The sequence below is a fragment of the Carassius gibelio genome, chromosome B3, assembly GCF_023724105.1.
Source record: "Carassius gibelio isolate Cgi1373 ecotype wild population from Czech Republic chromosome B3, carGib1.2-hapl.c, whole genome shotgun sequence".
In the NCBI taxonomy this organism is placed as follows: Eukaryota; Metazoa; Chordata; class Actinopteri; order Cypriniformes; family Cyprinidae; genus Carassius; species Carassius gibelio.
The window spans coordinates 2,908,057-2,921,115 of NC_068398.1; the positions used below are offsets into that span (position 1 = coordinate 2,908,057).

Here is a 13,059-nt window from a genome sequence, read left to right on the forward strand (position 1 = left end):
TCAAGTCCAAATATGTTAATTCAACCACCTAGATAAATTACTTCTTGGGGAAAAATAAAGGATGTGATGTTCAGAACATGGTAACTACAGTAATTATCAAAGTGGGAAGTGATGCCCTCTGGGGACATTTGGCCAGGGCTGTTTTTACAACAAATTAGTTTTCATTAAAATGCTTTTCATAACTTCAGGCCTTATTAAACTTAAAACTCTGATGTTCTGCAAAACAACTTACTGGTGAAAATCAGATGGTCAAATCTGTTTTCTCTCAGGAACATCGCAGTTTAAGCTTCACATTGAACATTACTACAACACTCTCATCACCATAGTCCACATTAACAACAAAAATATATCTTGACTCTATATAGTGGTTATTTTGGGAAAATCACAGGTATTTTGAGCAGTAAGATTATACAAATCTATCAGTACTTTTTTACTTTCACTTGAGTAAAATTGAAAAAGGAGTACATTTAATTCTACTGGAGTAATATTTCCTTATATGCATATGTACTTTTACTCAAGTACTTGATTTGTGTATTTCGTCCACCACTGGCTGACACAAATTTCAAATGATTTTCAATGGTCGCTTTGTCGCCTCCAGTGTAGACAGACTTTAGCTGTGGCGGTGTGGCGTGTCAACTATTGCGTCCGGTGTAGACACAGTGTAAGGCTTGTAAATAGATACATACATAGGTACTATAATATAAATACATTACCTAAATTTATTGCTGTTGGTAATAATAATAAATAACAAACAAACAATGTAATTAATGCGGCATATGTCCAATCATTCATTCACAATCACATGAATTATTTTTACAGTGTTATAGTAAAAGCTAGTGGCCAAACTCACTCACTGAATGTGAGCTACACAATTTTTGGAATGTGAAAAAAATTTAAAATAATCTTTTGGTGAATTCCATTGCATTTTTTTTTATCTGAGTACTGTACCTGTATAAAGATAGGTAATTTAGCTAAATAATGGAGTTGTGTTGTAAGGCGGTGGTTCATTATAGTATTATAATGATTTACAAAGAGACAACACTTAATCCTTTGATTTATTGTTGATTTTGACATGTTTTTCCACACAGAAATTCATCCCCTCTCACAACTATCACATCATCAATGAAGCTCCACCCACAACTTACACATCATCAGTGAAGCTCCTCCCACAACTATTACATCATCAGTGAAACTCCTCTCACAACTATCAGCTCCTCCCACAACTATCACTCCATCAGTGAAGCTCCTCCCACAACTACCAAATCATCAGTGAAGCTCCTGAAACCTGCAAAGAGTGAGTTTATTAAAGAGGACAGAGAGAAGATGGGAGATCCAGAGCCCTGCAGAATCAAACACATTGAAGATACTCAAGAAAAAACAGGTTTATTTTTCATTCCTTAAAAATAATGCTGCTGATGATAAAACTTTAGGCAGTTTTATATTTTGTTTGTTGTAAAGGCTGGGACACAGTCACACCGACTTTAAAGAACTAGTAGTGACGAAAGCCGACGGTGTTGTCGCCTCACATCAGCAGCGTCGGACCAAACAGCTGCACTCAAACACACCACACAGACTACAGCAGATGGCAAACTAACACGTGCATTATGCCAATGCCTGAGAAGAACGGGCTGTTCATATCAGCAGCTATCAATAGTATATATTTGTCATTCAAAAGGAGAAGCCGAAACAAAGATATATGAGATAAAGGCAGATATATGAAATGTGAACAAAGCAGCGCTTGCTTACCATTTTGAATATCAGTAACGTTGATAACTTTAATAATTTTAAGATGCTCATGCTGTTATAAAAACACTTGCGTATTAGAATGATTGGGAAAGATCATGCAACATTTAAATAGCCTTTTGTCTGTACCGCTTTCATCTACAGGTATGCGCGTTTTCGTCACTGGTGCTTTAATTCTTGGCACTGACTCTTTCGCTAAACTGAACATCCTATCAGAGCTCTTGCTCTCATCAATGTCCCTCACGGGCAAACTGCCACCGACGAGTGGAACACACCAAACAAACTATCTGACAGTTGACTTGGGGTGTCCTGAAAAATCTCTAGAACTGTTGAATAATGTTGCTGAAGCATCAAATAATAAGGGACACTTCCTATTAACTGGGTACTTTTTTCTTCAATAAAATGTATATTAGATCGAGTCTCCATGGCAGATGATCAAGATCCGGTCCCGAATGCAAAATCCTTTCAGAAAATGTCAATTTTGTCTGGTATCTGATCAAATAGTCAGCAGGGTTGTCAATACCCAAAACCCATTAAAGGTCCAATATGTAGGAATTTTGTAATAAAATATTCCCAAATCACTTGAACAGTGTTATAAATTTCCTGCAGTTGTGTACTTAAAATATCCCAAAAGTCCCCAAAGATTTTTAATTTCAGAGAAATTTAAATTTTAAATAATTGTCTGTCTCGGAAATTTTTTTCACCTGTCGCCTGTCACTGGTGTAATCTCCGCGTTCTCCCTGGTTTCTGCTGTATAGTAACCAGAGCCCTCTGATTGTAACCAAGGCGACAGATGAGGACAACTGTGTAGTTTGAAATGTCTATCTGCACGCTTGTTTCGTTCAAACATTATGGACCATGGCAAGCAGACTTTAGATAAAAAAAGTAGAACTTAAATGTGAATCAACATCAGCGATGTGTTTTCCATGTGTCGAGAGCTCTACGTTCGAGACTAACTTCCACTTGACGCTGCTCTTACATGTACTTTATTAGACAGGTAAGAAATGTATGTAAAAAATGTAAGAATAGGATCTTTATGTTATTCTAATGTTGAACTTACTTCTAGTCTCATACAGACAAAGTAACACGTAGAATAACATTATAACTTACAATACACTAGTTTAGTTTGATTGTGTAACGGTTGGATCAAGTGAAACAGTGCTGCAAGTTTCATTCGTCTAATAAACTGACCTGTGAGTAGTAATTCAACACTTCAGTGTATTTCGGTATAATTGTCAATATTCCTTTATATTCGCGGGACTCGCGTCACATGTGTCTCTGAGCACTCGCTACCTGTTTCATATCACATTCATGATAAAAACATCTATGTATTCACTCATCCATAAACATCATTAGATTTGTCGGTGACAGTTGACGACAAGCTCCATAATTCTTAGCAAATTTTTCGTCATCAAATTTGCGCCTTTGTTATTGTAAGAGGTTAGCAACCCCTAGCAGTGAAGAAATTTACATATTGGACCTTAACATCAAGTTTTGTCTGGTACCAAAATTGTCTTCTATCAACCAAGAGGTTGACTGAGCAAAGCCAAAGTAGCGCAGAAGCAGGAAACAGAATGATGATGATAAAAAGGAGCAAAGTTTATTGAAAAATCCTAGTTGAATATGTTAGATAATGATTTCATCTGACCAGCACAAATCCAAAAACTTGTGTTTTACCAAACACAACAACATCCCATAGACCAGTGGTTCCCAACCTTTTTTAACTCATGGCCCACACAGCCAAACACATATGTTTCCGCGGCCCACTACAAAAGAATTTAAACGATCCCGCTTTTGTGTCGGGTTAACTAAGTACTCGGAAGCAAGGCTGTTAATTGTCTTTATTGAATAAACTGGTAATGTATTGAATAAACAGAAAATATACATAACGGATCAGCAAGCCCCCAAAGGCAGCGGGTAGAACGTCAGCGAGCCGAAGAGCCGTCAGAGGGAACAGGCAGAGCTGGGTTGAAACGAGCAGTCAAAACCGGCAGAGAAATGGAGCACTGGACAAAGCAAGACTAGAGTCAGACTCGAGTGACAAGCGCAAATCGAGAGAAGGCAAAAAAAAAAAAAAAAAAGACACATTAAAGGGAAACGGAACTGCAATATGTAAATAAATTTAAACCAACAACCATGAAATAAATTTAGCTAAATGGATAACATGCACAAAAAAAAATCTCAACTTGTTTACAAGACAATTAGACATGAAACTATAGACAACAATCTTTGTCACTGACCTAATGCGAAGGTTGGTGTTGTTTAGCATTTATTAAGCGCTGTATGTCGGGCTGAAGGGAAGAAAGTTGCAAGCGGAGATCAGGCTCGACGTTAAGCTTATTCCGGTATTTTGTCTTGAGTGCCACCAATGCACCTGCTTCACATAAGTATGTTGTCGGAAATGGCATCAAAAATTTAAGAGGGAGCGCGAGAGAGGCAGAGAGAGCGCGCGTGAGAGAGAGAGACAGAGAGAGAGCGCGTGAGAGAGAGACAGAGAGAGAGCGAGCCGTCTTCAAACAACACGAGCGCTGTCTTGCTCTCTCTCCCTCGTGCATATTAATCAATTGACACGATGATGTCGATGTTTAAATAATTTAAAATGAGAATGTAAGTGTGCTCACCCCATTTTTGTTTGTAAGAAAAATTATCGCAATATATATCTCAGAAAAATTAAATATCGCAATGTCATTTTTTCCCCAATATCGTGCAGCCCTAGTGCATCTGATCTCTTCTGGAAGCTGATTCCGGCGGGCAGCATAGTAACTAAAGGCGGACACCCCTTGTTTTGTGTGAACCCTTGGTATTTCTAACTGACTTGATCCTAGTGATCTGAGTGCTCGGTTTATATTCAGGGAACATACTGTATCTGCAATATATTTCGGTCCTAGGTCATTTAGTGACTTATATACGAGTAAAAGTACTTTAAAATCAATCCTAAATGTAACTGGAAGCCAGTGTAAGGACCTGAGGACTGGTGTGATATGCTCAGATTTTCTGGTTCTAGTCAGAATCCTGGCAGCAGCGTTCTGGATGAGCTGCAGCTGTCTAATGGTCTTTTTGGGAAGGCCAGTGAGGAGCCCATTACAATAGTCCACCCTGCTGGTGATAAAGGCATGAACAAGTTTCTCCAAGTCTTGACTGGAAACAAAACATCTAATTCTTGCAATGTTTTTAAATGATAGTATGCTGATTTAGTTACTGCTTTGACATGACTACTGAAACTAAGGTCTGTCTCCAGAATCACACCACGTTTCCTGTCTTGATTTTTAGTTGTTTGACCCCTAGAGTCAAGGTATGCATTAACCTTGAACAATTCATCTTTGTTTCCAAATGCAATGACTTCAGTTTTTTCCTTATTTAACTGAAGATAGTTCTGGCACATCCAACTATTAATTTCATCAATGCATTGGCAGAGGGAGTCAATGGGGCTGTAGTCATTTGGAGATAAGGCTAGGTTAATCTGGGTATCATCAGCATAGCTGTGATAGAACCAAATTGCCTTTCTCATTATTTGACTTAGTGGAAGCATATACAGGCTAAACAAGAGCGGTGCAAGAATTGAGCCTTGTGGGACTCCGCATGTCATGGACGTCCACTTAGACTTATGCTCTCCTATACTCACAAAATAGCCTCTCCCTTCTAAGTATGACCTGAACCATTTAAGTACCACCCCAGAAAGCCCAACCCAGTTTTCCAGTCTCTCTAGTAGTATGTTATGATCGACAGTATCAAACGCAGCACTGAGATCTAGCAATACCAGCACCGATATTTTGCCAGAGTCACAATTTAAGCGAATATCATTTATTATCTTAATGAGTGCTGTCTCTGTGCTGTGATGTGGTCGGAAACCAGATTCAAAATTGTCCAGGTATCCATTTGAGTTTAAGTATCTGTTCAGCTGATTAAAAACTACCTTTTCTATAATTTTGCCAATAAAAGGAGGATTAGATATTGATCTAAAATTGCTCAAAATTGTGTTATAAAGATTGCTCTTTTTCAGGAGGGGCTTAACAACTGCAGTTTTAAGGGAGTTTGGAAATGTCCCAGAAAGAAGTGAGGCATTCACCACTTCTAAGAGATCTGCTTTTAAGCAGTCAAGCACACTTTTGAAAAAAGATGTGGGAAGTGTGTCAAGACAACAGGTTGACGATTTTAGTTGCTGCACTATGTCTTCCAGAATTTTGCTATCAATTGTTTCAAAAATAGACATAGTATCTTTTTGATATTTTAGCCGAATCTGTCTGACCTCTGCATTACTTGAGGATGTGCTAATCACCTTCCTGATATTTATGATCTTCTCAGAAAAGAAGGAAGCAAACTCATTGCATTTGCTGTCTGAGAGCATATCACTGGGAATCTGACTTGGGGGGGTTTGTAAGTCTCTCAACAGTGGCAAAAAGAGTATGAGTGTTATTTAAGTTGGTAAAGAATTTAGGAAAAGTTAAAGCAGATTTTTTTTTCTAACTATGATTGAAAGAGCAAGAGGAATTCCTTGAATCATTTGAAAACAGTTAAAAAAATGTACAGGACAACAAAATGAAGATATGACATTTCTAGAACTTAAAGTAAAGTTTTGTTATTTCTGTAGAAATCATTACTCGTTGTTTTCCGCCTGTGTTTACTAATGTCGGTCCAGTTAAAACAGTGGTGCCTGTTTTTGGAATAAGGCCTATCAGTGAATCTGAAGTTATGAGAACTATTAGATCTCTTTAATCATCTAGAGCAAAAGATAAATCTGGTATGGATGTTGTTATGCTCAAAGAGTCTAGTTCGACTCCACTTAATCTTATTACTAAAGTTAATAAACATTCAATTTCTCAGGGAAAATTCTTAAGTGTTTGGAAGTCGGCGATTGTTGTTCCAATATTCAAAATTGGAGATCCCCTTTCTATTGATAATTATAGGCCAATTAGTATTTTACCCACTGTTTCTAAGGTTATGGAGAACTTAGTTGCAAAACAGATTAGCAGTTACTTGAGTAGTAATTCATTTTCATTGCATTCAAAGAAAGCCTTTGAGACCGTTAATCATAGAATCCTTATGTCTAAGATATCTTTTTTTTTTGTCATTACATACAATTAACTGGATAGAGTCATATCTAAAAAATAGATCTCAGTGTGTTCAAGTACAAAATCACAAATCCAATGATTTAGGTACATCAACTGGTGTTCCCCAAGGATCTATCTTGGGCCCATTGCTTGTGAAAACAATTTTTCAATTGTGAAACTCTGAAGCGCTCCGTCATAGTGTTCGGTTAGTGAAAATCTATCTGTGCTAAACTTTCACTTAGGCTGCAACTGAAACACTGGCGAGTAAAATCTGAGAATTTATTGGACATTGGCTAATATTAGACAACATTTAGTCGCCCAGAGTGAAGATTTAGTCACATATGCAAGTGATCTACTCACAATGTAGAGTGTTGTTGGGGAAGTCGTGGCCTAGTGGTTAGAGAGTTTGACTCCTAACCCTAAGGTTGTGGGTTCGAATCTCGGGCCAGCAGTACCACGACTGAGGTGCTCTTGAGCAAGGCACTGAACCCCCAACTGCTCCCCGGGCGCCGAAGCATAAATTGTTGCCCACTGCTCCGGGTGTGTGTATGTTCACTGCTGTGTGTGTTCACTTTGGATGGGTTAAATGCAGAGCACGAATTCTGAATATGGGTCACCATACTTGGCTGTATTTCACGTCACTTTTTTTCTTTTGTTTAATAGTTCTACTTATAGAAACATGAGATTTGTGCCTCTTATATTTTTTCAAAATAGTAATTTGAAGATCAGTGTACCTCATTCATGAAAAGTTTCAAGTTATAAAAATGCAAGAAAATGACCAAAATGTTGTATAATAATTATCTACTTCATTGTTATATCAGGGTTCATTTATATGTCCACATTTTTATGAGTTACTAAAAATAAACAATTTTTACTTTATTTTAGAATTGATGGAAGAAAACAAGGAGAATGAAGAACTGAGTGAAGTTGAGGAGAAAAACTGTGTAAAAACTGGAGAAAAACCCTTGAGTTGCTCTCGAATTAAACGGAAAGATTTAAAGAAAAGAAGAGCCAAGAAATCTTTCACCTGCACTCAGTGTGGAAAGATTTTCACATGGAAATATAGTCTTGTTGTTCACATGATAATTCATACTGGAGGGAAACCTTTCACTTGTGATCAGTGCGGGAAGAGTTTCACACGATCAGCAACACTTAAGAAACACATAAACATCCACACAAGAGAGAAACTGTACTCATGTGATCAATGCAGCAAAACATTTTTGTGGGCTTCATACCTGAAGGAACACATGAGAGTTCATACAAAGGAAAAGCCACATTCATGTCATTTGTGTGGAAAGAGTTTTTCACGTTTTTCAACTTTGAAAGTGCATCAGAAAATACATACTGGTGTGAGAGAGTACATGTGCTTTGAGTGTGAAAAGACTTTCATTTCAGCAAACAGTTTAAAACTGCACCAGTGGATTCACACTGGAGAAAAGCCTTATAAGTGTTCACAATGTGACAAGAGATTTAGTCAGTCAGCAAATCTGAAAAAACACGAGAGGCTTCACACTGGAGAAAAACTGTACAAGTGTTCACACTGTGATAAGAGATTCAGTGATTCATCAACTCTGAAAACACATAAAAGGGTCCACACTGGAGAGAAACCTTATAATTGTTCACTCTGTGACAAGAGATTCAGTAATTCATCAACTCTGAAAACACATAAAAGGGTCCACACTGGAGAGAAACCTTATAATTGTTCACTCTGTGGCAAGAGATATAGTGATGCAGGACGTCTGAAAACACATGTGAGGATCCACACTGGAGAGAAACCATACAAGTGTTCACACTGTGGCAAGAGATTCCGTCGTTCAGGAGTCCTGAAAACACATGAGAGGATTCACACTGGAGAGAAACCATACACATGTGATCAATGCGGCAAAAAGTTTATTTGGGCTTCAAACTTGACAACACATATGAAAATTCATACAAAGGAAAAGCCACATTCATGTTATTTGTGTGGAAAGAGTTTTTCATGTCTACAAAATTTGAAAAAACATCAGAAAATTCATACTGGTGTGAGAGAGTACATGTGCTTTGAGTGTGAAAAGACTTTTATGACAGCAGAGTGTTTAAAACTGCATGAGAGGACACACAATGGAGAAAAGCCTTACAAGTGTTCACAATGTGACAAGAGATTCAGTCAGTCATCAAATCTGAAAACACATGAGAGGATTCACACTGGAGAGAAACGTTACAAGTGTTCACTCTGTGACAAGAAATTCAGTGATTCAGGAAATCTGAAAAAACATGAGAGGATCCACACTGGAGAGAAACCATACAAGTGTTCACACTGTGACAAGAGATTCATTGATTCAGGATCCCTGAAAAAACATGAGAGGATCCACACTGGAGAGAAACCATACAAGTGTTCACACTGTGACAAGAGATTCATTGTGTCAGGATCCCTGAAAAAACATGAGAGGATCCACACTGGAGAGAAACCATACAAGTGTTCACACTGTGACAAGAGATTCAGTGAATCAGGATCCATGAAAAAACATGAGAGGATCCACACCGGAGAGAAACCATACAAGTGATCACACTGTGACAAGAGATTCAGTGATTCAGGATCCCTGAAAACAGATGAAAGGATCAACAATGGAGAGAAACCATACAAGTGTCCACACTGTGACAAGAGATTTAGGCAGTCAGGACATCAGAAAAACCATGAGAGTATCCACACGGAGTAAAACCGTATCGCTGCACTGCATGTGAAAATTGTTTCAATCAATCTTCTAATCTACACAAAAAAACTATCACAGCACTTACAGGTCTGATGCTGTGTCCTCACTAAATGTTACACAATAATGAATCAAGCAATAAAATACAGATGCATCTCAATAAATTAGAATGGTAATGTTAAGTTAATTTATTTCAATAATTCAACTCAAATTGTGAAACTTGTGTATTAAATCAATTCAATGCACACAGACTGAAGTAGTCTAAGTCTTTGGTTCTTTTTAATTGTGATGATTTTGGCTCACATTTATCAAAAACCCACCAATTCACAATCTCAACAAATTAGAATATGGTGACATGTCAATCAGCTAATCAACTCAAAACACCTGCAACGGTTTCCTGAGTCTTCAAAATGGTCTCTCAGTTTGGTCACAAGGTTACACAATCATGGTGAAGACTGTTGATCTGACAGTTGTCCAGAGGACAATCATTGACACCCTTCACAAGGAAGGTAAGCCACAAACAATAATTACCAAAGAAGCTGGCTGTTCACAGAGTGCTGTATCCAAGCATGTTAACAGAAAGTTGAGTGAAAGGAAAAAGTGTGGAAGAAAAAGATGCACAACCAACCGAGAGAAGCGCAGCCTTACGAGGATTGTCAAGCAAAGTATATTCAAGAATTTGAGTGAACTACACAAGGAGTGGACTGAGGCTGGGATTAAGGCATCAAGAGCCACCACACAGACGTGTCAAGGAATTTGCTGAACCACAGACAACGTCAGAGGTGTCTTACCAGGGCTAAAGAGAAGAAGAACTGGACTGTTGCCCAGCGGTCCAAAATCCTTTTTTCAAGTTTTGTATTTCATTTGGAAACCAAGGTCCTAGAGTCTGGAAGAAGGCTGGAGAAGCTCATAGCCCAAGTTGCTTGAAGTCCATTGTTAAGTTCCCACAGTCTGTGATGATTTGGGATGCAATGTCATCTGCTAGTGTTGGTCCATTGTGTTTTAAAAAAATCAAAGTCACTGCACCCTTTTACCATGCTTCCTTCTGCTGACCAGCTTTCTGAAGATGCTGATTTCATTTTCCAGCAGGATTTGGGTTCTGCCCACAATGTATGTTGAGATACTGTATGTTGTGATTTTAAATGTTGTGATTAAGCAAAATTTGGTAGTTTGTTCCAGGGTTAGCATATTTAGTCTTCTGGGGGTTGGCATCTTCTCTTCTCAGGTGTTCAGTCATCTCAGAGCTTCGTAAGAGTTGGATCCAGACTGAAGCTTGACTAATTCCTAGTTGCCTCAGGATGCAAGTCCCGTGACAGAAACAGAGACTCAAATAGAGACTAAACTAGCGTAGCTGCTTTTCCAATCAAGCAAAGACGATGTGTTCACCCCAGGCAAAAGGATGAAAATGTGCATTTGATCAGAAATAGCTGAAGTACCAAGTTACGAGATATATTGAGTGAATTATTGGCTAAAAATATTTGAACAGAAAGTGTGTCTGAACCCTGAACGTTATCAGATATACTGTATTATTACATCCAACAAGTGTACTCCTCAATCGCTTAGGTGACAATTGTGTCTACATCTGCTCCGGCATCGAAACAATGATGAACTGATGACAGCTCACTCAGAGCGGATGTGTGCTAAAACACCAGTGAAGGAGTGGATGCTGAGTTGCCATATCCTTCATACTGATATTAATTATATTATTACATGATTTCTTGTTTGACTATTAATAAAGTTATGGCAAGAGTGAAATGTGTAACCTTATGTGTGCTGTATTTCTTTTCCTCAAGATTAATGTCCACATATTATGTGTGTGTGTCCAATCGTAATGATAAGACAATCGCCAGTGCTAGAAAGCCTTGAATTTTAGATAAGTTCTCTGTGTATGTGTGTTAGTATCTGTCTGTACAGGGAGAAGCTCAGACAGTCCCAGGACAAACGATCAACTGCCAGTGTCCAGCGTATCAGAAATACGTCTTTGGAGAGTTTTACCTAGATTTTGGAACCAATCAGAATTTTGTTGACTTATGTATTGACACAACTAGTATCCTCTGTCAGGGTATAACTGGGGTTGATTATGAGTTGTACGGGGGCGGCTTGCGAACTCCTTCGAGAGTGTTGAAGCTGACTTCTGCTGATGAAATTGCAAACTATTTTCTTATTCAAGTAAAATTATTATTATTAATTGAACTCATCTCTGACTCCTGGTCTTCATTGCGATATATCTGGTCCTTGGGTTTTTAACTGTAAATTCCCCTACACTCTCAGATCACCATTTTTCTTTTTTGAACAGACCATCGAGTTCACCCAGTCTGTGGGTTCCTCCACTTTCTTAATTACTCCTAGAGCTGTCATCTTATCAAGTTCCTCTTTTAGTTTCTCTTTCAGTGGCACAGAAACCCTTCTCGGAGCGTGAACTACAGGGTGAGCATCTTCTTTGAGTTAAATTTTGTAAATGAATGGTAGAGCTCCCAGTCCCTTGAAAACATCATCAAATCTGCGAACAATGTCATCTGTAGTTTCCTGCTGTGTTGCTGTTACACCATGACTATTGATACAGTACACTCTTTTTACCAGTCCTAATTCTTCACAGGCTTTGTCACCAAGGAGAGACTGATGATTATCTGGAACTACAACAAAGAGCAGGTGATGAATTTTGTTCTTGACACATACTCGGAGTCTGCACACACCTTGAGTCTTTATTTCCGGTCCATTGTAGGTTTTAAGCAACACAGTGTTTCTTTTTATCTTGGGCTTGATTTTCATTTCATTTATGTCACTTATGCTTATGAGATTGGCCTTTGCTCCTGTACCAAGTTTAAGAGGCACAATGGTTTCATTGACTTGAAGTGACACAATCCATTTGTCATCAGATACACAGTTCACATCGGAGTCATTTTTTTAATTTTCTTCTTGTTTTTGCTGAATATTTTCTGTGTCTACACTGACCATGCCCACAAAGAAAGTGTCAGAAAACTCTGTCTCATCCACAACATGAACAAACGATGATTGCTTTGTTTTATTCTTCGAAAAACACTCTTAGCGAAGTGGTTCATGCCTTTGCATTTTGCACATTGCTTTCCATACGCTGGGCATTGTTTAGGCTGATGCTTTGAGCCACATCTTTTACAGCAAAATTAATCTTTGCCAGGCTTAGGTACTGCTTTTTGACTCTGCCTTTTCATTTTGTGGGTAACAGCACCAACTACTGGACAGTCAGCACCTGTAATGCCTTCTTTACCGGTGAAAGTCCTAGAATGCAACAGAGCGAGCTTATCTTAATAGCACGTTCTAATGTCAGCTCTGTTTCTCTGAGCAGTCTTTCTCTTATTTTCTTGTCATCAATTCCAAAAACAATTTGATCTCTGATCATTGATTCAGTTAAGACTCCAAAGTTGCATGTTTTTGCCTTTAGCTTCAAGTCCGTAAAGAATGAGTCAAAACTTTCTCCCTGAGATTGAATGCGTGAACGAAACACATACCTTTCGTATGTTTCATTTTTCTTGGGTGAGCAGTGCTCGTCAAATTTCTTTATGACCTCATCATATTTTTCTCTGTCGCAGCGTCCGTGAACGTAA

At 38.3% G+C, this 13,059-nt stretch overlaps 1 protein-coding gene across 7 annotated transcripts in view; it reads left to right on the top strand.

Annotated features, from left to right (window-relative positions):
* The window catches only part of LOC127952149 (zinc finger protein 271), a 223,445-nt gene that overhangs the window by 6,180 nt on the left and 204,206 nt on the right, over positions 1 to 13,059 (top strand). The window contains exons 2-3 of one of the 7 annotated variants that reach the window (XM_052550485.1): positions 1,089 to 1,381; positions 7,677 to 10,525. The exons of the other annotated variants lie outside the window; for them this stretch is intronic. Coding sequence (XP_052406445.1) covers positions 1,324 to 1,381; positions 7,677 to 9,334 — 1,716 coding nt within the window. The 5' untranslated portion in view covers positions 1,089 to 1,323 and the 3' untranslated portion in view covers positions 9,335 to 10,525. Of the gene's footprint in view, positions 1 to 1,088; positions 1,382 to 7,676; positions 10,526 to 13,059 lie in introns of those variants that run through there. 7 annotated transcript variants of the gene reach the window in all.